Consider the following 22112-nt stretch of genomic DNA (forward strand, 5'->3'; position numbering starts at 1 on the left):
CAAATGAATGAGCAAATGGATAGCCATTTCATAGAATAATGTGTAAAGGAGTCATAAGAGGAAATTACCCAGTCATTCAGTTGTGACAAATATTTTACATAGGAGGTAAAATTAGCTAGATATAATTGATATTATTTTACTTAGCACCATAAAATTTGAGGCTGTGATTTTTTTAAAAATAGTATGAAAATATGATGTTTCTTTTCACATCTCTTCACAACCCTATCCCTCCTCCTTTTGAATTATTTAGAATAAATAATATTCTTGCCTTAAGATATACGGTAAAATAAGAAATGGCTTTACTAAACTACAGGGGAGAGGTAAGACAGCCAGAGAGGGGGGAAGCAGCTAAAGGTTTTGCCCTTATCTTGAACTACAGAGATGGTATGAAAGATTGGAGAAACTTAGAGGACTGTATTCACCTTCTCTGGAACACCATATAGGAAATCATAAAGAAATACATAAAGTCACATTGTACTATGGGTACAAACAGGTTTTGGGAGGTTGAAGGTATGGGTAGTTTTGCCAGAGGAGCTCTTGTTTTCAGTATTGTAAGTTACTTGATTGATTTACATATTTTTTTGGAACTAATTACTGCTCGTCCAGGGATATTCTTATAAAACTCTGCTGGAAAAGAATTTACAAATGAGGAGTTGATTTCAGTATGTGGACCAGGGTAGGACCATGCAAATATAACATATCCCCAAATGTCACATGAAGGTATAATGACTCAAAAAAGCTAACTCTTAATATTATGAGAGTCCAACATCAGGATTACACATCTGTTTTTTTCACATACTATACCTTATCCAGTCTTTCAACAGGATCGCAAGAAGAACTTGTGCATTCATCAGGTCCTTTTGTCCCATTTTCTATGGGGGCAACTGAAAAAATGTGTAACATTATATCAAAGGTCTAAAGAACTACTAATATTCATTAAAAGGGCATCAAATTCAGAAAAATGTAGCAGGCCTAATATGTTGCCTAAGTTGTTAAGGTCCTACTGCCACACCACTGTCTTCATAAACAAGCATAATCAATTTTGTTAGGGACATGTTAGACTACATACACTACATACATGTAAGAATCAACTTCACTATATGAATTGCTTATAACAAACTGCTGGTTTGAATAATTCAGGTGAAAAAAAACTTATTTACTCAAATGTAAGATTTTCAGATTTAATCTTGCAAAACATTTTAAGTTTGTTTCCCATTTCCTTTATGAAATTGTTTCCTTAGCCTCCTTTACAGATCTGTGCTTGTTTCTCTAATAGCAATTTAATCCCTTTTCAGGGAGCAATTATTTGGCCCATTTCTGTTGCATATAAATGGATTTTTCCCGTGGGGTTCCACTTAAAAATCTTACTCTTTCTGCTTACATCTGCCATAGTAATGCTTATCTTTTAGATTTTCAGTCAGTACCTGCTATGCCAAAACAAAAACTGAATTTTGGCTCAAATTATAAAGAAAATTTGGGTTAAAAAAGAAACCTCTACAATTGGGCAGGAATGTCTTAATTTTGTGTAGATTGGTTATCTATACTAAGCAGCTTCACAGGATTATTGCTCAGGTCTACTCCTTCTCTATAGACCTTGTAGATTCAGTTACAAGAAAATCTCTCTCAGCAACTATTGAAATTATTTTTTTCACAGTTCTTACTACTCAAACTTCAATTTTGAGCCTGGTGGTTAGGCAGTCAACAAACTTTATTGAGTTCTACTACAGTTTCCTAAAAGAACCATAGGGAGATACCACTTTGAATTTCTAACTGGCTGGGAAGCCAGAACATTAGAAGAATGATCATAAAATAATGAAATTGATTCCAAAAAGTTAAACACAAAAATGAGTCCTATAATTGTCATACTTGATAGTCATAAAAGATCCAAAGAATCTGTAAGTGAATACATAAGCTCACATAAACTAATATATTGTAAACTAAGTGCTGAAGATTCCTTCAGGAGGTTTACATTACGTATTTCTGATATACAGAAACATATATATTATTATTTCCCCTCTGCCCATTCCCCTCCAAAAGCCTCTCCGGGGAAAACACAAGCTACACAGATGCTAAGTCGGATTCCTGCCCTGGTTATTCAATAGCAGGCTTTAGCCTTGGGTGAAGGCTAAAACTCAGTCTCTGCTCTGCTCCTGGGATACAGCCATGCAGCTACTGTTTGCTTCTAAACTTCTTCCTTCTTCAGTACAGCCTTGCTACTTCCACCCTCTAGGTACATATTCCCTCCTCAGTCATCCCTGGATCTGTAACCCAGAACTGGGTAGTGGGTGACAGTTTCCAGATGGCACTCCTTCCTGTACCCTGCACTGCTGCAATGATTCCCTGTAATCACTTCCTACCCTAATATTTCCTGCCTTAGTGCCCAGCCTCAGTCCTAGGGTATTAGAATACTCTACATCTGGTACACTCCTGGCTGACACTGTCTGTCTCCCTAAGCTGACTTGGGATGGAAATATGACTCACTGTGTCTTTTGTCTTAGACTTCCCTATCAGAATTTGGTCTGGTATTTCTTTTTCTATGTTTTTGTGGAGAAAGTATGATGGAGGTTTAGGCTATTATTTGCTGCTACTCTATCATATTGACTCTACCTTGCACATACTCATCTGTTCTTTTGTATACTATAATCTATAAAACTCCAAAAATTTGTTTGCTATTTTGCTTGGGTAAGTTGGTTTACATGGTATTGGCTATTTGTGATTATCTTTTGTGCAACCAGTGTTTGATAGGAAAGGGTTAAGCTAGTGAATATAAATTAAGAGGTGCTCTCCCTCTCAGGAACAATCAGGGAAGTGGTTTTTGATCTAACCCTATTAGTAGTGGAGAACCTGCAGCCTTGAGGCCACATGTGGCATTGCAGGTCCTTGGGTGCAGCCTTTTGACTTTTAATAAAAGGATTTGTTCTGTAAAACTTGGACTCAGTCAAAGGGCCACACTTGAGGACCTAGAGGGCCACACGTGGCCTCGAGGCCACAGGTTCCCCACCCTGGCACGATATTCCTGGACCAGAGATAATAGGGGGGTGGCAAGTATTTATGCTTCTAATTTAATATGCCACTTGGAGACTAGAAGATTGTACAGCCTAAGCTGTCCCAAGAACCTGCCTGTCCTTCTCCCCAACTAGCATGTGGGCATAATCCTTGCTTCTCTGTAGAGGCAAGCCAGAACTACATATGTATTCTACTCTTGGGCCACATACTGAGTCAACCTAATCTTACATGCGGCCACATGTCTTACAGAGGATAAACTATATCCACATTATTCTTTTCATCTACTAGTAAACCAGCCCAAAAAAAAGAAATGAGACTCACAAACTACACTATAAAGCAGTAATCATCAAAACAATTTATACTGGTTAAGAAATAAGTTGTTCATGATGGAGTCTGAATGCAGATTAAGGTATACTTTTTTTTACTTTATTTTCTTGGGGGTTTTTTTTGGTCTATGTTGTCTTTCACAACATGACTAATATGGTAATGCTTTGCATAACTACACATATACAACCTATATCAAATTGCCTGCCTTCTCAAGAAAGGTAAGTATTGGGGGTAAGTATTAGAAGGAGGAAGAGAATTTGCAATGCAAAAACATTTTTAAATGAATATTAAAAATTATTTTTGTATTACATAGGTTTTCTTGAAATGGAAACATTGTTTTGTATTGAATCCTCTCTTATGTTTTGCTGTGTACATGGCAACATTCTTTTTCTTTCTTTTCTTATTTTGTATTTAAGTTTAAAAATAAAAAATTTACCAAAAAATGAAAAATAAATTGTTTTTACATGTAATTGCCATTTTAAAAAAAAGAAATAGTTTTTATTGATATATTGGGGAATAAGCATTTATATAGTACCTACTATGTGGCAGGTACTGTGCTAAGCATTTTTTACAAATATTATCTAATTTGATCCTCATACTCACCCTGCAATGTAGGCAAGCATTTTTTACAAATATTACATAATTCGATCCTCATAATCACCCTGCAATATAGGCACTGTTATTTTCCCCATACATAGTCAAGGAAATTAAGACAGACAGAAGTTAAGTGACTTGCCCAAAACCCCACATTTAGTAAGTGTCTGAGGACATATTTGAACTCAGTTTTTGCTCACTCCAGGCTCAGTATTCTATCCATTGTGCCACCAGCTATCTCAGTAAATGCATTAGGTATACAATAGGTAGAAGGAAAAGAGTACAGTAGCCTAGTGTCTGAGATATCTAAATATTCCAGGCATTAGGGTAACAATTCATTATTCCGGGAGGGCAGAGCCAAGATGGCGGGTGGAAAGCAGGGACTTGCTTAAGGTCCCCCCCCAAATCCCTCCAAACACCTGTAAAAATGGCTCTGAACAAATTCTAGAGCTGCAGAACCCACAAAATAGCAGACGGAAGCAGGTCTCCAGCCCAGGATGGCCTGGATGGTCGCTGGGAAGGGTCTATCACACGGTGCTGAGAGCGGGGAGCAGCCCAGCGTGGGCTGTGCCAGGACAGATCAGACCAGGATTCAGCCCAGAGCAGGGTTTAGGGCCATGAATCATTGAGCTGTGGCAGTTACAGACTTCTCAAACCACAAACACCAAAGACCATGGAGCAGGTTAGTGGGAAAACTGCTAGATCAGGTTAGAAAGTGGTCTGACCACAAGCCCTGCGGTTGGCAGAGGTGATGCGGCCATGGAGCTCCAGCGTCAGCTGCTTCTGGAGTCCCTGGCTCACACAGTGGGAGGAATCAAGAAGCAGACCAGAGCAGGAGTGCAGGGCTTGCTTTGCCCTGCCTGGATCTGGGCTGCAATCCTGGTTGGTGGTTCTTGAGGAGGAGGAGCACTGCTGTGGCAGAGCTTGTGGTGACAGTGGAGTAGAAGTAGCTCTGAAAACTGCAGCGCTTAGACCCTAAAGCTTGGGACAAAGAACTCTCTACTCCACAAGCAGTCATACCCTGACAAAAAACTCAAAGGTCAAGTAGTTGGCTGAGAACATGGCCAGGAATTGAAAAAGGATGCACACTCAGACTCAGACTTTAGAATCTTTTTTTGGCAACAAAGAAGATCAAAACATACAGCCAGAAGAAGTCAACAAAGTCAAAGAGCCTAAAGCAAAAGCCTCCAAGAAAAATATGAATTGGTCTCAGGCCATGGAAGAGCTCAAAAAGGATTTGGAAAAGCAAGTAAGAGAAGTAGAGGGAAAATTGAGAAGAGAAATGAGAATGATTCAAGAAAACCATGAAAAACAAGTCAACAACTTGCTAAAGGAGACCCCCCCAAAAAAAAAAAACCTGAAGAAAATAACACCTTAAAGAACAGACTAATTCAAATGGCAAAAGAGCTCCAAAAAGCCAATGAGGGTAAGAATGCCTTAAAAGGCAGAATTAGCCAAATGGAAAAGGAGGTCCAAAAGACCACTGAAGAAAATACCACCTTAAAAACTAGAATAGAGTAAGTGGAAGCTAGTGATTTTATGAGAAATCAAGATATTATAAAACAGAACCAAAGCAATGAAAAAATGGAAGACAATGTGAAATATCTCATTGGAAAAACCACTAACCTTGAGAATATTATTGGACTATCAAAATTATTTGAGTACCTGAAAGCCATGATCAAAAGCAGAGCCTAGACTTCATCTTTCAAGAAATTATCAAGGAAAACTGCCCTGATATTCTAGAGCCAGAGGGTAAAACAGAAATTGAAAGAATCGACCAATCACCTTTTGAAAAAGATCCCAAAAAGAAAATTCCTAGGAATATTGTGGCCAAATTCCAGAGTTCTCAGGTCCAGGAGAAAATACTACAAGCAGCCAGAAAGAAATAATTTGAGTATTGGGGAAACACAATTGGGATAACACAAGATCTAGCAGCTTCTACATTAAGGGCTCGAAGAGCTTGAAATATGATATTCCAGAAGTCAATGGAGCTAGGATTAAAACCAAGAATCACCTACGCAGCAAAACTGAGTATCATGCTCCAAGGCAGGCAAAATATGGATTTTCAATAAAATAGAAGACTTTCAAGCTTTCTCAGTGAAAAGACCAGAGCTGAATAGAAAATTTGACTTTCAAACACAAGAATCAAGAGAAGCATGAAAAGGTAAACAAGAAAAAGAAATTGCAAGGGACTTATTAAAGTTGAACTGTTTTGTTTACATTCCTACATGGAAAGATAATATGTGTAATTCATGAGACCTTTCTCAGCATTAGGGTTGTTGAAAGGAATATGCATATATAGACAGAGGGCACAGGGTAAGTTGAATACGAAGGGATGATATCTAAAAAAAATAAAATAAATTTAAGGGATGAGAGAAGAACATATTGAGAGAGGGAGAAAGGGAAAAATAGAATGGGGTAAAGTATCTCACATAAAAGTGGCAAGAAAAAGCAGTTCTGTTGGAAGGGAAGAGGAGGCAGGTGAGGGGGAATGAGTGAATCTTCTCTCCTACAGATCTGACCTGAGGAGGGAATAACATACACAGTCAATTGGGTATCTTACCCCACATGAAAGTAGGAAAAAGGGCTTAAATAAGGGAGGAGGATAGAAGGGAGGTCAGATAGGGGAAGAAGGTAATCAAAAGCAAACACTTTTGAAAAGGGACAGGGTGAAGGGAAAAAATTGAATAAAGGAGGACAGGATAGGATGGAGGGAAATATAGTTAGTCTTTCACAACATGAGTATTGTGTAAGTGTTTTACGTAATGGTACATGTGTGACCTATGGTGAATTGCTTGCCTTCTTAGGGAGGCTGGGTGGGGAGGGAAGAGGGGAGAGAATTTGGAACTCAAAGTTTTAAAAGCAAATGCTCAAAAAAAAGTTGTTTTTGCATGTATCTGGGAAATAAGATACACAGGCAATAGGGCATAGAAATCTATCCTGCCCTACAAGAAAGTAAGGGGAAAAAGGATGGGGTGGGGAGTGGAGTGACAGAAGGGAGGGCTGACTGGGGAATGGGGCAATCACAATATATGCCATCTGGGGGGGAGGGTAGAAATGGGGAGAAAATTTGTAACTTGAAATCTTGTGTAAATCAATGTTGAAAACTAAAATATTAAGTAATAAAATAATTGTTAAAAAAATCATTATTCCACAAGGACTGCTGAGAAATTTAGATAGAAAATCTGGCAGAAACTAGGTATAAACCAGCATCTCAAACCCTATACCAAGATAAGCTCCAAATGGGTATATTACTTAGACATGAAGAATGGCATAAAAAAATTAGAAGAGCAATGAAAAAATTATCTTTATGTCTATAGAGAGGTGAAAAGTACATAGTCAAAGAACAAAAAAGATCACAGAAGATAAAATGGACTATATGGATTACATAAAATTAAATGGTTTTTGTATAAACAAAACTAAATACAATTAAAATTAGAAGGAGAGCAGGTAACTGGGATATGTAGAGAACTGATTCAAAATTATAAAAATAAAATCCATTCCACAACTGATAGTCAAAGACTATAAAAAGTTAATGTTTAAGGGAAGAAATATAAGCTATCGGTAGTTATATGAAAAAATTATCTAAATAACGAATACATAGAGACATACAAATTACAATCAATCTGAGGTTTTACCTCATACCCACCAGGCAAGGTTGACAAAAACAGAAAATGACAAATGCTGAAGGGACTGTGGGAAAACTTGTATATTAATACATTGATGGTGGAGTTCTGAATTGGTCCAGCCATTCTGGGAAGCATTTTGGAACTGTACCCCAAAAGTTACTAAACTTGGCCATACCCTTTGACCTAGCAATACCACTATTAGGTCTTAAATCCCAAGAAATCAAAGGAAGTGCAAAAGGACCTATACATACAAAAATATTTAAAGCAGCTCTTTTGTATGGGGGCCAATAACTGGAAATTAAGTGGGTGGTCATCAACTGGGGAGTATGAATACAATATAATAGTAATCTGCAGTAAGGAATAATGAAGGAGATGGTTTCAGAAAAATCTGGCAAGACTTAAATAAACTGATACAGAGTCAAGTGAGAAGAATCAGGAGAACAATTTATAAAATAATTACACTGTAAAGACAAATAACTTTAAAAGACTTAATAACTCTGATCGATACCATGGCCAACAACAATTTCAGAGGGCACATGATACAACATGCTACCACTTTCCCACAGAGAGGTGATGATACTACATGTAGGTTGACACATTTTATGGACACGGCCAATAAGGGAAATTATATTTTGCTTGACTATTCATATTATGAGGATTTTGTTTTGTTTTCTTTCTTCAAAGGGTGGAGGAATACAGGTGAGGAAGTAAATATATTTTTGTTCATTAAGAAAAAAAACTTTTTTTAAGAGAAATAAGGTTAGTCAAATATGACCTGATCTTGATGAAACCATGCTGGCTCTTCATAATTAGCATTTACTGGAGCAACTAGGTGATACAGTGGATAGAGCACTGGCTCTGGAGTCAGGAGGACCTGAGTTCAAATGTGACCCCAGACACTTACTAGTTGTGTGACCCTAAGGAAGTCACTTAACTCCAATTGCCTCAAAAAAAAGTAACTACCATTTATACTACTTTTCTAAATGTTTGTCAACCATATGTTAAATTTATTCTAGAATTTTCCTAGCTATAGAAATCAAATTCATTGGACTCCAATTTGCAGGCTCATTTCTCTTTCCTTTTTTTTAAAACCAGAATATTAGTCCCTCTCCAATTCTATAGTACCACACTCCCATTTTCCATAATCCTTTAAATATGACTAATAGTTTCTTAGCAATCACATCTGCCAGTTCCTTCAGGACCCAAGGACTTAAGTTTTTCAGGGGCAGCTGACGTGAGTTAATCAATGGCAGTGAGGTGTTCTCTTAATTTGTCCTTGTTTATTATAGATTAACAGTAAAATTCATATTTCTGAATTTGTGGCATATCACAACAGGGTCCTGACAAGCAAGAGTTGCAAATCCAATAAAAAGAGCTTTAAATTGAAAAAGAAAGTGCCCTCTATGAAGCTAACAAGCTAGAAATCATCAAATGTAGTTATAAGGTAGGAAAAGGAATAGCAGTTGAGATATCCAGAAGTACACAAGACAAAAAAGTTTAAGAAATTAGCCAATAGTAAAACTCAGTTTCAAAAATCTATGTACAAGTGCACATATTATAAGCAATAAACCTGATAAACTTCAGGAAGCAAATTTGACCTCAAAGATATCACTAAAACTTGGTGGGCTAAGACTCATTACTAGAATATGGCTCTGGTGACACTAACGTTCAAAAGAAGCAGGAAAGGTAAAAGGGTGGTGAGGCAAAGAGTGCTTTATATAAAGAAAACATATTTAGAGGATTCTGGGAAGATGGCAGAGTAGGTCAGAAAATTCCAAGCTCTCAAGATTTCCCCCCACAAAAAAGTTAAAATGGCACCTTAAGGCGAACAAAGTGTGGGTGGAGACAAAGAAAAACGGGCACAACCAGGATCTTCCTTGCCGGGACCAGGTTTGGTCCCTGCAAGGAGTAAACACTTCCAGGCTAGGTTCCATTTTGATAACAAGCTGGGAAGCGGCTTAAACAACTAGTAGCAAGCCCCAGGGGTAGTTGCCTCAGCCCCAGTCACTGAAACTTTTGACCCCGGATGGTGAGGGGAGTCATGCGTTTGAGCTCAGGAAGACTGCGGAAACCTCTGCTGACAAGGAATGCCAGACCCAGCTGTACTCTGAAGAGAAGTGGGGGCAAGAAGGAACCAGCATACCCCCAGTGAGTGCACAAGCAGCGGGGCATAAAGCCCCTTGCTGTGGGCACTTACAGGAGGTTGGAGGTTTGGCTTTGGTTCCAGGCTAGAGGAGAGAATTGAAGATTTGGGGCAAGAGGCACCATTTCCCATACCCCAGGGCAGTCATTACTACACACACACACACATACACACACACACACACACACAAAATACATAGACAAAGGAGAAAGAATCCAACCCTAGAAACCTATTATGGAAATAGAGATGACCAGGGTTCATCTTCAGAGGAGGATACTGAAGAAACCCCCAAAAAGCAATGTCAAATGCTCACTTGCCCATAAAGAATTTACAGAAGGTCTTGAAAAAGACTTTAAAAATCAAATGACAGAGATGGAGGAAAAACAAAATAAAAATAATCCAAGAAAAACAAGAAAGTTATGAAAAGAAAGTCATCCAATTAGGAAAGGAGATCCTGAATCTCAAGGAGGAAAATGACACCTTGAAAACTAGAATTGGACAAAGTGAAGCCAGGGAAATTATAAGAGATCAAGAAATAAATAAACAAAACATGAATAATGAAAAAAAGTGAAACATCTTATAAGAAAAACAACAGATTTGGAGAATAGATCAAGAAGAGAAAATATAAAAATAATAGGAGTTAACTAAAGGTCATGATCAAAAAAAGAACCTTGATACAATAATACGAGAAATAATTAAAGAAAATTGTCCTGAAGCATTAGAACAAGGCAGGGAAGTAGAAATAGAGAAAATCCATCGAACACCACTTAAAAGAGATCCTATGAGGAAAACTCCTAGGAATATCATAGTCAAATTCCGGAACCCCCAGCTCAAGGGTAAGATATTAAAAGCATCAAGATTAAAACAATTTAAATATGATGGTGCCACAATTAGAATTACACGAGACCTAGCAGCAGAGACCTTAAAGGACTGCAGGTTTTGGAACACAATATATCGAAGAGCAAAAGACCTGGGGCTTCGGCCAAAAATATCATAGCCTTCAAATTTCAGTATTACTTTGAATGAAAAAAATGGACATTTGACAAACTCTCAGACTTTCAAGATTTTGTTAAAAAGAATCCCCAACTTAATAGAAGATTCAACATACAAGAACCAAGAGAAACATAAGGTACATACCAAAGACTAACTATGAGGGATTCATAGGAACAGACTGCTTACCTTTCATATAACATAGAATATAAAATGTATGTCCAACATTCTTATTAATAATTGTCAAGCTCATAAGAAAGAGGGGGATAAATCTATGATACAAATTTTAAAAGTAAAACCATTTAGAAACAGCTAAAAACAGTAACTATTTTATACAAAAGAGGTACAAGAAGAAGAAAGGATACAGAGGATTTAGATGGGGGAGGAGTGCTGGTAGTTCTGGTGACCTAGTTTCATTGGGAATGGGTTTAAGAGGGAACAATACATATGTATTTAGAAGAGTAAAAAAGTCTTCTAAATTTAGAAGAAATAAAATGGTAGGGGTATAGTGAGGGGGGAGAGGACAAGGAAGGGCTTTTTAGAGGGGAGAATGAGAGAATAGGTAAAGGGAATTCAGATCAATGGGAATGGGAGGATAGGGAAGGGATCCTTGGAGGGGGGAAGGCAAGTAATAGGAGGGCAGGGTGGCTGGTGGAGGATGGGAATGGGAGGATATGGGAGGGATCCTTAGAGGGGGAAAGGCAAGTAACAGCAGGGCAGGGTGGTTGGTGGAAGGGAGGGGCCTAGGCAAGTAATAGGAATGCAACGTAGTAGGTAAAAGTAAAGTAGAGGAGGCAGGAGGGATAGGAAACAAAAGTTATGTACAAATATAAAAAAAACAAAGACCAGGAGTAGAGTATGTTAGGGAAAGTATATGTCTATATACGCAGGTATATATGTATAAGTGTATGTATATATCTGTATGTTTATATATATATATATATATATATATATATATATATATATATATATATATAAAGAAACATATCTAAATTATATTGTAGCTGCCTGGGGGGGAGGGGGAAGGGGAATAAAAGAACAAAGTTAAAAAGCGCACAGCAGAGAACAAAAGAAAACACAAGGAAGCAAAGAAAAGACTGACAATTCTCAACACAAGGTCTATTGTTTATCATACAGGCTTTCTTGAAATGAAAATTTGTTGTTACATATTTTGAATCTTCTCCTATGTTCTTTTTTTCCCATTGTCCCTCTCAGATAGTCCCAGACCTCATGTGGAATATTGTGTTTAGTTCTGGTTTTGTTTTGTTTTGATTTGACTTTGTTTTGTTTTTGACCCCAGAGGGCAGAATTGGGAGCATAGTGTGGACACTGATGGAAAGAGGTAAACTGAGGCTTGGTGTCAGGAAAAGCTTCCTAAAATCTATTAAAAAATGGAATGGGTTGCCTTGAGTGGAGGTGAGTCATCCCCTTAGGGGTCTTCAAGCAGAGTCTGGATGGGTACTTGTCAGGTATGTTACAGTGTAGTTCTGTATCCTGTAGAGATTGGACTAGATGGCAGATGAGGTTTTTTCCAACTCTCAATTCCTGTGATTCTATGAATATACAATAATTACTACCCATTGTTTTATGAGCTTTCTTAATTCTTTTTATTTTTTATTTTATTTATTTTTTAACTTCTCTAATGAACTCATATTTAATCAATCAATCAAAAATATTTATTTTGTACCTACTATATTCCAGGCACTGTTCTTTTCTTTTTTTTCTTTTTTTTTTAAATTTATTTAATATATTCAGTTTTCAGCATTGATTTTCACAAGAGTTTGAATTACAAATTTTCTCCCCATTTCTACCCTCCCACCCACTCCAAGATGGCATATATGCTGGTTACCCTGTTCCCCAGTCAGCCCTCCCTTCTGTCACTCCACTCCCCTCCCATCCCCTTTTCCCTTCCTTTCTTGTAGGGCAAGATAAATTTCTACACCCCACTGCCTGTGTATCTTATTTTCTAGTTGCATGCAAAAACTTTTGTTTCTGAACATCTGTTTTTAAAACTTTGAGTTCCAAATTCTCTCCCCTCTTCCCTTCCCACGCACCCTCCCTAAGAAGTCAAGCAATTCAACATAGGCCACATGCATATCATTATGTATAACCCTTCCACAATACTCATATTGTGAAAGACTATATTTTGCTCCTTCCTAAACTAACCCCCCCTTATCCAATTTTCTCCCTTGACCCTGTCCCTTTTCGAAAGTGTTTGATTTTGATTACCTCCTCCCCCTGTCTGACCTCCCTTCTATCATCCCCCCTTTTCTTTCTTCTTCCTCCTTCTTTCCTGTGGAGTAAGATACCCAATTGAGTGTGTATGGTATTCCCTCCTCAGGTCAAATCTGATGAGAGCAAGATTCACTCATTCTCCCTCACCTGCCTTCTCTTCTCTTCCTACAGAATTGCTTTTTCTTGCCACTTTTATGCGAGATAATTTACCCCATTCTATCTCTCCCTTTCTCTCTCTCTCAATATATTCCTCTCTCATCCCTTAATTTGATTTTATTTCTTTTAGATATCATCCCTTCATCTTCAACTCACCCTGTGCCCTCTCTCTCTCTCTCTACATATATATACACACACATATATACATACATACACACACATATACATATATATATACATATGTATATATATATGCATATTCCCTTCAGCTACCCTAATACTGAGGTCTCATGAATCATACAAATCATCTTTCCATGTAGGAATGTAAACAAAACAGTTCAACTTTAGTAAGTCCCTTGCAATTTCTTTTTCTTGATTACCTTTTCATGCTTCTCTTGATTGTTGTGTTTGAAAGCCAAATTTTCTATTCAGCTCTGGTCTTTTCACTGAGAAAGCTTGAAAGTCTATATTTTGCCTTGGAACATGATACTCAGTTTTGCTGGGTAGGTGATTCTTTGCTTTAATCCTAGCTCCATTGACCTCCGGAATATCGTATTCCAAGCCCTTCAATCTCTTAATGTAGAAGCTGCTAGATCTTGGATTATTCTGATTGTATTTCCACAATATTCAAACTGTTTCTTTCTGGCTGCTTGCTGTATTTTCTCTTTGATCTGGGAGCTCAGGAATTTGGTGACAATATTCCTAGGAGATTTCTTTTTGGGATCTATTTGAGGAGACGATCAGTGGATTCTTTCAATTTCTATTTTGCCCTGTGGCTCTAGAATATGAGGGCAGTTCTCCTTGATAATTTCTTGAAAGATGATATCTAGGCTCTTTTTTGGATCATGGCTTTCAGGTAGTCCAATAATTTTTAAATTATCTCTCCTGGATCTATTTTCCAGGTCAGTGGTTTTTCCAATGAGATACTTCACATTGGCTTCCACTTTTTCATTCCTCTGGTTCTGTTTTATAATATCTTGATTTCTCATAAAGTCACTAGCTTCCACTTGCTCCAATCTAATTTTTAAGGTAGTATTTTCTTCCATGGTCTTTTGAACCTCCTTTTCCATTTGGCTAATTCTGCCTTCAAGGCATTCTTCTCCTCATTGCCTCTTTGGAGTTCTTTTGCCATTTGAGTTAGTCTATTTTTTAAGGTGTTGTTTTCTTCAGTATATTTTTCAGTATTTTTTGGGTCTCCTTTAGCAAGTCATTGACTTGTTTTTCATGGTTTTCTCACATCCTTCTCATTTCTCTTCCCTATTTTCCCTCTACTTCTCTAACTTGCTTTTCCAAATCCTTTTTGAGCTCTTCCATGGCCTGAGACCAGTTCATGTTTTTCTTGGAGGCTTTTGTTGTAGGCTCTTTGACTTTGTTGACTTCTTCTGGCTGTATGTTTTGGTCTTCTTTGCCACCAAAGAAAGCTTCCAAAGTCTGAGACTGAATCTGAGTGCATTTTCACTGACTGGCCATGTTTCCAGCCAACTTACTTGACCCTTGAGTTTTTCGTTGGGGTATGACTGTTTGTAGAGTAAAGAGTACTATGTTCCAAGCTTGGTGGTATGCGCTATCCCCCTGTCCCCAGCAGCTTCTCCCACTAACCTTCTCTTTTGTCTTTGGTGTTTGTGGGTTGAGAAGTCTGGCAACTGCCACAGCTCACTGATTCAGGGCGCTATGGCCCATCTGCCCGGTTCCTGGTCTGATTGGTCCTGTCGGCCCATGACGGGCTCTGCTCCGCTCTGCTCCCCTCCCAGCTCTGTGCATGAAAGACCTCACCCAGCAACCATCCAGGCTATCCTGAGCTGGAGCCCTGCTTCCCTCTGCCATTTTGTGGGTTCTGCAGTTCTAGAATTGGTTCAGAGCTATTTTTTATAGGCTTATGGAGGGACTTGGCGGGGAGCTCATGCTAGTCTCTGCTTTCCAGCCACCATCTTGGCTCTCCTCTCCTATGTTCTGCTATGCACATGACATGCTTTTTTTCTTTCTTACTTTATATTTAAGTTTTAATATTTAAGTTCATGATATGTTTTTCTTTCTTTTTTCTATTTTGTATTTGTGTTCTGGTAAAATAAAATAAGATAAAATAAAAAGAAAATATATTTAAGTGAGGAAAAGCAGGTAAGAGAGCAGAGAGAAAGCATGGTGGAAAGGATCTGAATAAATATCAACTGAAACAAAAACAAATTATTTTTTCACCACAGTATACTACAGACTACCTGAAAACAAATAAACAAAAAAACAAAAAAACGAATAGATGGAAAGGTTGGGAAATAGATCAAAAGCCTAGTCAAGAGAGATGATATAGTCATGATGGCAGAGGACCTTAATTATCTGGACACTTGCTGGAATTCTTTGCCAAAAGTAGAATTAAATCCCTATCTTACCTTAATGGTCATTTTCTTGTTCAAAAGTTGGAGGAACCAACCAAAAGAAATTCCATTCTAAATGAGATTCTCTGAGAGGAGGAAATGGTTGCTAGAATGAAAATCATCAGGAACCTTGCAGTGAAGTGACTATTCCATCTTAAAATTAGTGATGAAAGAAAAGTAAAGTCAGAAATTTGACATGTGCCTGAGATTTGGGGAGAGCAAACTTCAAAGAATTCATAGAAAGAAGAGTTAAAAATCCTTTGGCTTAAAATTATATGGGAGAAATCACTACAGAATATTATATTCTGAAGACTCAAAGAGAAATGATTCAGATAAAGAGGAAAAAATAGAAATTGTCAATATGTCAGTGTGGATGCATTCACTGATTAGTAGTTCCCTGTGCATTCATCTCAGTCTCCTCTAAGAATTATCCTAACCAACTTCTATATTTAAAAGACATGCATAGGGGGTGAAGCCAAGATGTTAGAGGAAAGGAAGGGACTTGCTTGAGGTCTTCCAAATTTCCCTCCAAACAACTTTAAAATAATGCCTCAAAACAAATTCTGGAGGAGAAGCAACAAAAGGAAAGGATAAAACAATTTTCCAGCCCAAGACAACTTAGATGGTCAACATGAAAGGTTTGTATTACTGGGATAAGAGTGAAATGTAGTCCGGAACAGGCTGTGCCCCAGCAAGCCAGCAGCAGGACACACCCTTGCAATCTAGCAGCAGAACCAGCCCCAGTAAGCTAGGAGCAGGACTTGGGGGCAACCGAATGGGTGGCAATGACTTCCAGAACTGTTGGCCCACAGACAGTAAGGGGGTTAAACAAATACTCAGAATGATATTATAGGGGACCCTTTTTGGTACTCAGGGCAAGACTCTGCTGCATTGCCCATGCAGGAATAAGGACACAGGCTGTAGCCCCAGGGTGATAAGAAGCACTAGGACACCAGAGCTCATAGCCACAGGGGAACGGAAACCCTGGTCACAGTTGCAGGGTGGAAAAGAGTGTTTGAGGTTACTCACAAACCATAGCATAGACCAGGAGGGTAGTGACTACACCTCTCCTTAGATCATAATCCCTTGGAAGAACTGAAAATTTACAGAGCCCCAAAAAGCTCTGAAAACAGTAGTATAAAAATTAGAGGCTTGGGACAGTGCCCTTTCCACCCTGGAAGCAGAACCCAATTTTAATATCAAGTCAGAGATAAAGAAATAGGATGGAAAAATAAGCAAGCAACAACAACAAAAAGTACCTGATCATAGAAAAGTTACTATGGCAGCAGGGAGCATTAAAACACAAATTTAGAAAAGGATAACAATGTCAAATCAATTGCATGCAAAGCCTGAAAAAATAATGTAAGTTGGTCTCCAACCCCAAAAAGAAGACTTACTGGAAGAGCTCAAAAAGGATTTTGAAATCAAATAAGAGAGGTGTAGACAAAAAATTGGGAGAAGAAATGAGAGTGATGCAAGAGAATCACGAAAAAAGAACAAACAGTTTGGCTTTAAAAAAGCACAAAAAAATGGAAAAAGATGTACAAAACTTCATTGAAGAAAATAACTCCTTAAAAAGTAGAGTTGGCCAAATGGAAAACGAAGCTCACTGAAGAAAATAATTCCTTCAAAATCAGATTGGGGCAAGTGGAAGCTAATGACTCCATGAGACATAAAAAAACAATACAATAAAACCAAAATTAAGAAAAGAATATGAACTATACCTTGTTGGAAAAACAAATTACCTGAGAAATAGATAAAGGAAAGATAATTTAATAATTATTGGGCTATCTGAAATCCATGATAAAAAAGGGCATTGATATCATATTTCAAGAAATTGTCAAGGAAAACTGTGCTAATATCCTAGAACCAGTGGGTAAGATAGAAACTAAAAGAATCCACTGATCACCTGAAAGACATCACAAAATGAAAACTCACAGGAATATTATAGTGAAATTCCAAAGCTTCCAGGTGAAGAAGAAAATACTATAAGCAGCCAGAAAGAGACAATTCAAATATCACAGAGCCACAGTCAGGGTATCATGATTTAGCAGCTTCTACATTAAAGGATCAGAGAGCTTAGAATATGATATTAGGGAAGGCAAAGAAACTAGGATTACAACCAAGAATTACCTACCCAGCAAAACTAAGTATAATCCTTCGGTGGAAAAATGAATATTTAATTAAAAAAAGAGGGCTTTCAAGTCTTCCTGATGAAAAGAACAGAGCTGAACAGAAAATCTGGTTTTCAAATACCAGACTCAAGAGAAGCATATAACGGTAAAAAGGAAAGCAAAAATCATAAAGGATTCAACAAGGTTAAACTGTTTACATTCCTGCATTGGAAGATACTTGTAACTTCTAAGAACTTTATCATTATTAGGATAATTAAATGTAGTATATATAGATGGTATGGGTATGAGTTGACTACGATGGGATGATATCTAAAAAACAAAATTAAGGGGTGAAAAAGAGGGATGCACTTGGAGAAAGGGGAAGTTAGAGACAGAATAGGGTAAACTACCTCACATAAAAGAGGTATGAAAGAGCTTTTATAGTGGAAGGGAAGATGAAGGTGGGTGACAGGCAATGCCTGAACCTTACTTTCATCAGAATTGGCTGAAAGATGGAATAACATACACACTCAGTAGGGTATAGATATCTATCTTATCCTACAGAGAAGTAGGAAGGGAGGAAGTAAGAGATGAGGGGGGATAATGATAGAAGAGAGAGAATACTGAGGAAGTGGTCAGAGGCAAAACATTTTTAGAGAAGGACAAAGTGAGAAACAAAGAAGGATAAATGGGGAAGAATATAATGGAGGGAAATACACAGTTAATCATAACTGTGAATGTGAATTGGATCATTTCACCCACAAAACAGAAACAGATAGTAGAGTTGATTAAAAAAAAACTAGAATCCTACAATATGCCGTTTACAAGAAACACATCTGAAGCAAGGAGACACACACAGAGTAAAGGTAAGGGACTGGACGAGAAACTATTATGCTTTGGATGAAGTAAAAAAAAAAAAAACAGGGGTAGCAATCATGGTCTCAGACAAAGCCAATGTAAAATATCTAATTAAAAGAGATAAGCAAGGACACTACATGTAAAAAGGTACCATAGACACTGAAGTAGTATCAGTGCTAAACTTATATGCACCAAATGGAATAACATCCAAATTCTTAAAGGAAAAGTTAAATGAGTTACAGAAGGAAACAGATAGCAAAACTATAGAAATGAGGGACCGCAACTTTCCCTTCTCAGAACTAGATAAGTCCAACCAAAATATAAACAAGAATAAAGTTAAGGAGATGGATAGAATTTCAGAAAAGTTAGATATGATAGACCTCTAGAGAAAACTGAATGGGAATAGAAAGGAATAAATCTTTTTCTCGGTGGTACATGGTATCTACACAAAAACTGACCAAGTATTTAGGACATAAAAAAACTCATAACCAAGTGTGGAAAAGTAGAAATATTAAAGGCATCCTTCTCAGATCATAATGTAATAAAAATTACATTTAAGAAAGGGTCATAAAAATAGATTAAAAGAATCCTAAAGAATGAGTAGGTCAAAAAACAAATCATAGAAACAACCAATAATTTCATTAAAGAAAATGACAATAATGATACAACATAAATTTTGAGGATTCTGCAAAGCAGCAGTTAAAGGAAAATCGATATCCCTAAATGCTTCAAAAAGAAAGAACAGATCAATGAATTGGACATGAAACTAAAAAAAACTAGAGAAATGACTAATTCAAAATCCCCAATTAAACACAAAATTGGAAATTCTAAAAAATCAAAGAGAGATGAACCAAATTGAAATAAAACCATTGAACTAATAAACAAAACTAGAAGCCAGTTTTATGAAAAAAACACAATAAAATAGATAAACCATTGATTAATTTGATTAAAAAAATAAAATTAAATTACCAGTAGCAAAAATGAAAAGGGTGAATTAACTACTCATGAAAAAGCAATTAAAGCAAATATTAAGAGCTATTTTGCCCAATTATATGCCAATAAATCTTACCATATAAATTAAAAGGATGAACATGTTTTTTTTAAATTTCAGATTACAAGAAGAGGAAAGAGAATACTTAAGTAGCCCCATATTAGAAAAAGAAATAGAACAAGTTATCAATGAGCTCCTTAAGAAAAAATGCCCAGGACCAGATGAATTCACAAGTGAATTCTACCAAATATTTAAGGGTGATGCCACAGGTGAAGTAAGAGAGCATGGAACAGTTTACAAATAAGAGAAGAATTTATGACCCAACAAGAGATAGAGAGCATTATGGGATGTAAAATGAATAACTTTATTACATTACAACAACAAATGTATCCAACATTAAAAGGAAAGCAGAAAACTGGGGGGAGGGATTTTATAGACAGTTTCTCTAATAAAGGCCTTGTGTCTCAAAAATATAGACAAATGAGTCAAGCATATAAGTCATTCCCCAATTGATAAATATGAAGGATATGAAGCAGCAGTTTTGCGAAATCAAAGCTATCTATAGTCATACGAAAAAGTGCTCTAAATCACTATTGATTAGAAAAATAAAAATTAAAACAAGTCTGAGGTACTACCTCACACCAATCAGATTGGCTAATATGAGAATAAAGGAAAATTACAAATATTGGAGGAGATGTGGGAAAATTGAGACTATTGCACTGTTGGTGGAGTTGTGTTGATCCAAAAGGAGAGGAATTTGGAATTATGCCCAAAGGGCTATAAAACTGTGCATGCCCTTTGACCCATCAATGGTACTACTAGGTCTGTATCCCAAAGTTCAGTTGCTCAGTCATTTTTCAGTTGTGTCTGAATCTTCATGACCCCATTTGAGGTTTTCTTGGCAAAGATACTAGAGTGGTTTGCATTTTCTTTTTCAGCTCATTTTATAGATGAGGAAATTGCAGCAAACAGGGTTAAGTGACTTGTCCAAGGTCACACAGCTAGTAAGTATCTGAGGCCAGATTTTAACTCAGGAAGATGAGTCTTCCTGACTCCTGGCCTGGTACTCTATCTACTGTGCTACCTAGCTGCCCATATTCCAAAGAGATTTTTTAAAAAGGAAAAGGACTTAAATGTATAAAAATACTTATAGTAATTCTTTTCTGTGGTCAATAACTGGAAATTTAGGGGACGTTCATCAATTAGGGAATGGCTGAACAAATTATAGGATATGATTGGGATGGAATACTACTGTGCTATAAGAAATGATAAGCAAGCTGATTTCAGAAAAACCCAGGAAAACTTACATGAACTGATGCAAAGTGAAGTGAGAAGAACCAGGAGAACATTTTACACAGTAACAACAATATTGTAAGATGATCAACTGTGAATGACTTAGCTATTCTCAGCAATACAAAGATCCAAGACAATTCCAAAGGACTCACCATGAAAAATGCTATCCACCTCCAGAGAAAGAACCTAAGGAGTCTGAATACAGAATAAAGCATATTAATTTTTATTTTATTTTTGTGGGGGTGTTTGGTCTGTGTTTTCTTTTACAACATAACTAATATGGAAATATATTTTGTATGACTGCATATATATAATCTCTGTAAAACTGCTTACTGTTTCAGTCAGGAGGGCAAGGAAGAAGGAAGGAAGAGAATTTAGAACTCAAAAATTTTTAAAAATTATTTTACTGAGCTGGACAAAATTATAACAAAATTCATCTGAAAAAAACAAGAGGTCTAGAATATCTAGGGTATTAATGAAAAGACATGCTAGAGAAGGTAGCCTAGCCATACCAGATATTAAACTGTACTACAGAGCAGCAGTCATCAAAACTACCTGGTACTGGCTAAGCAACAGAGGTGTGGATCAGTGGAACAGGATAGGAATACAAGATGGAGAAGTCAACAACTATAGCAATCTACTCTTTGATAAACCCAAAGAGGCCAGCTTCTGGGCTAATAATTCACTATTTCACAAAAACTGTTGGGAAAATTGGAAAATGGTAGGACAGAGACTGGGCATAGACCAATATCTTACACCATATACCAAAATAAAGTAAAAATGGGTTCATGATTTAGGAGTAAAGGCTGATTCTATAAGTGATTTGGGAGAGCAAGGAATAGTTTACTTATCAGATTTATGGAAAAGAAAAGAATTCATGACCCAACAAGAGATAGAAAGCATTACAAAATGCAAAATGGATAATTTTTATTATGTTAAATTGAAATGTTTTTGTACAAAAAAAAAGCCAATGCAACAAAAATTAGGAGGGAAGCAGAAAATTGGAAGAAAATTTTTACAACTAGTATCTCTGATAAAGGCCTCATTTCTAAAATATACAGGGAACTGACCCAAATATATAGGAATACAAGCCATTCCCCAATTGAGAAATGGTCAAAAGATATGAACAGGCAGTTTTCAGAGGAAGAAATTAAAGATATCTATAGGCATATGAAAAAATGCTCTAAATCACTACTGATTAGAGAAATGCAAATCAAAACCACTCTTAGATACCACATCTCTCCTGTCAGATTGGTAATATAACAAAACAGGAAAATGATAAATGCTAGAGAGGATGTGGGAAAATTGGAACATTGTTACATTGCTGGTGGAGTTATGAGCTGATCCAGCCATTTTGGAGAGCAATTTGGAACTATGCCCAAAGGGCTATAAAAATGTTCATACCCTTTG

At 37.0% G+C, this 22112-nt stretch overlaps 1 protein-coding gene across 1 annotated transcript in view; it reads right to left on the bottom strand.

Moving 5' to 3' along the window:
• The window catches only part of LOC118831493 (zona pellucida binding protein), a 118736-nt gene that overhangs the window by 52991 nt on the left and 43633 nt on the right, over positions 1-22112 (bottom strand). Inside the window, exon 6 of the mRNA XM_036738863.1 lies at positions 805-884. Coding sequence (XP_036594758.1) covers positions 805-884 — 80 coding nt within the window. The remainder of the gene's footprint in view (positions 1-804; positions 885-22112) is intronic.

Source organism: Trichosurus vulpecula, chromosome 9 (assembly GCF_011100635.1).
Source record: "Trichosurus vulpecula isolate mTriVul1 chromosome 9, mTriVul1.pri, whole genome shotgun sequence".
NCBI classification, from domain to species: Eukaryota; Metazoa; Chordata; class Mammalia; order Diprotodontia; family Phalangeridae; genus Trichosurus; species Trichosurus vulpecula.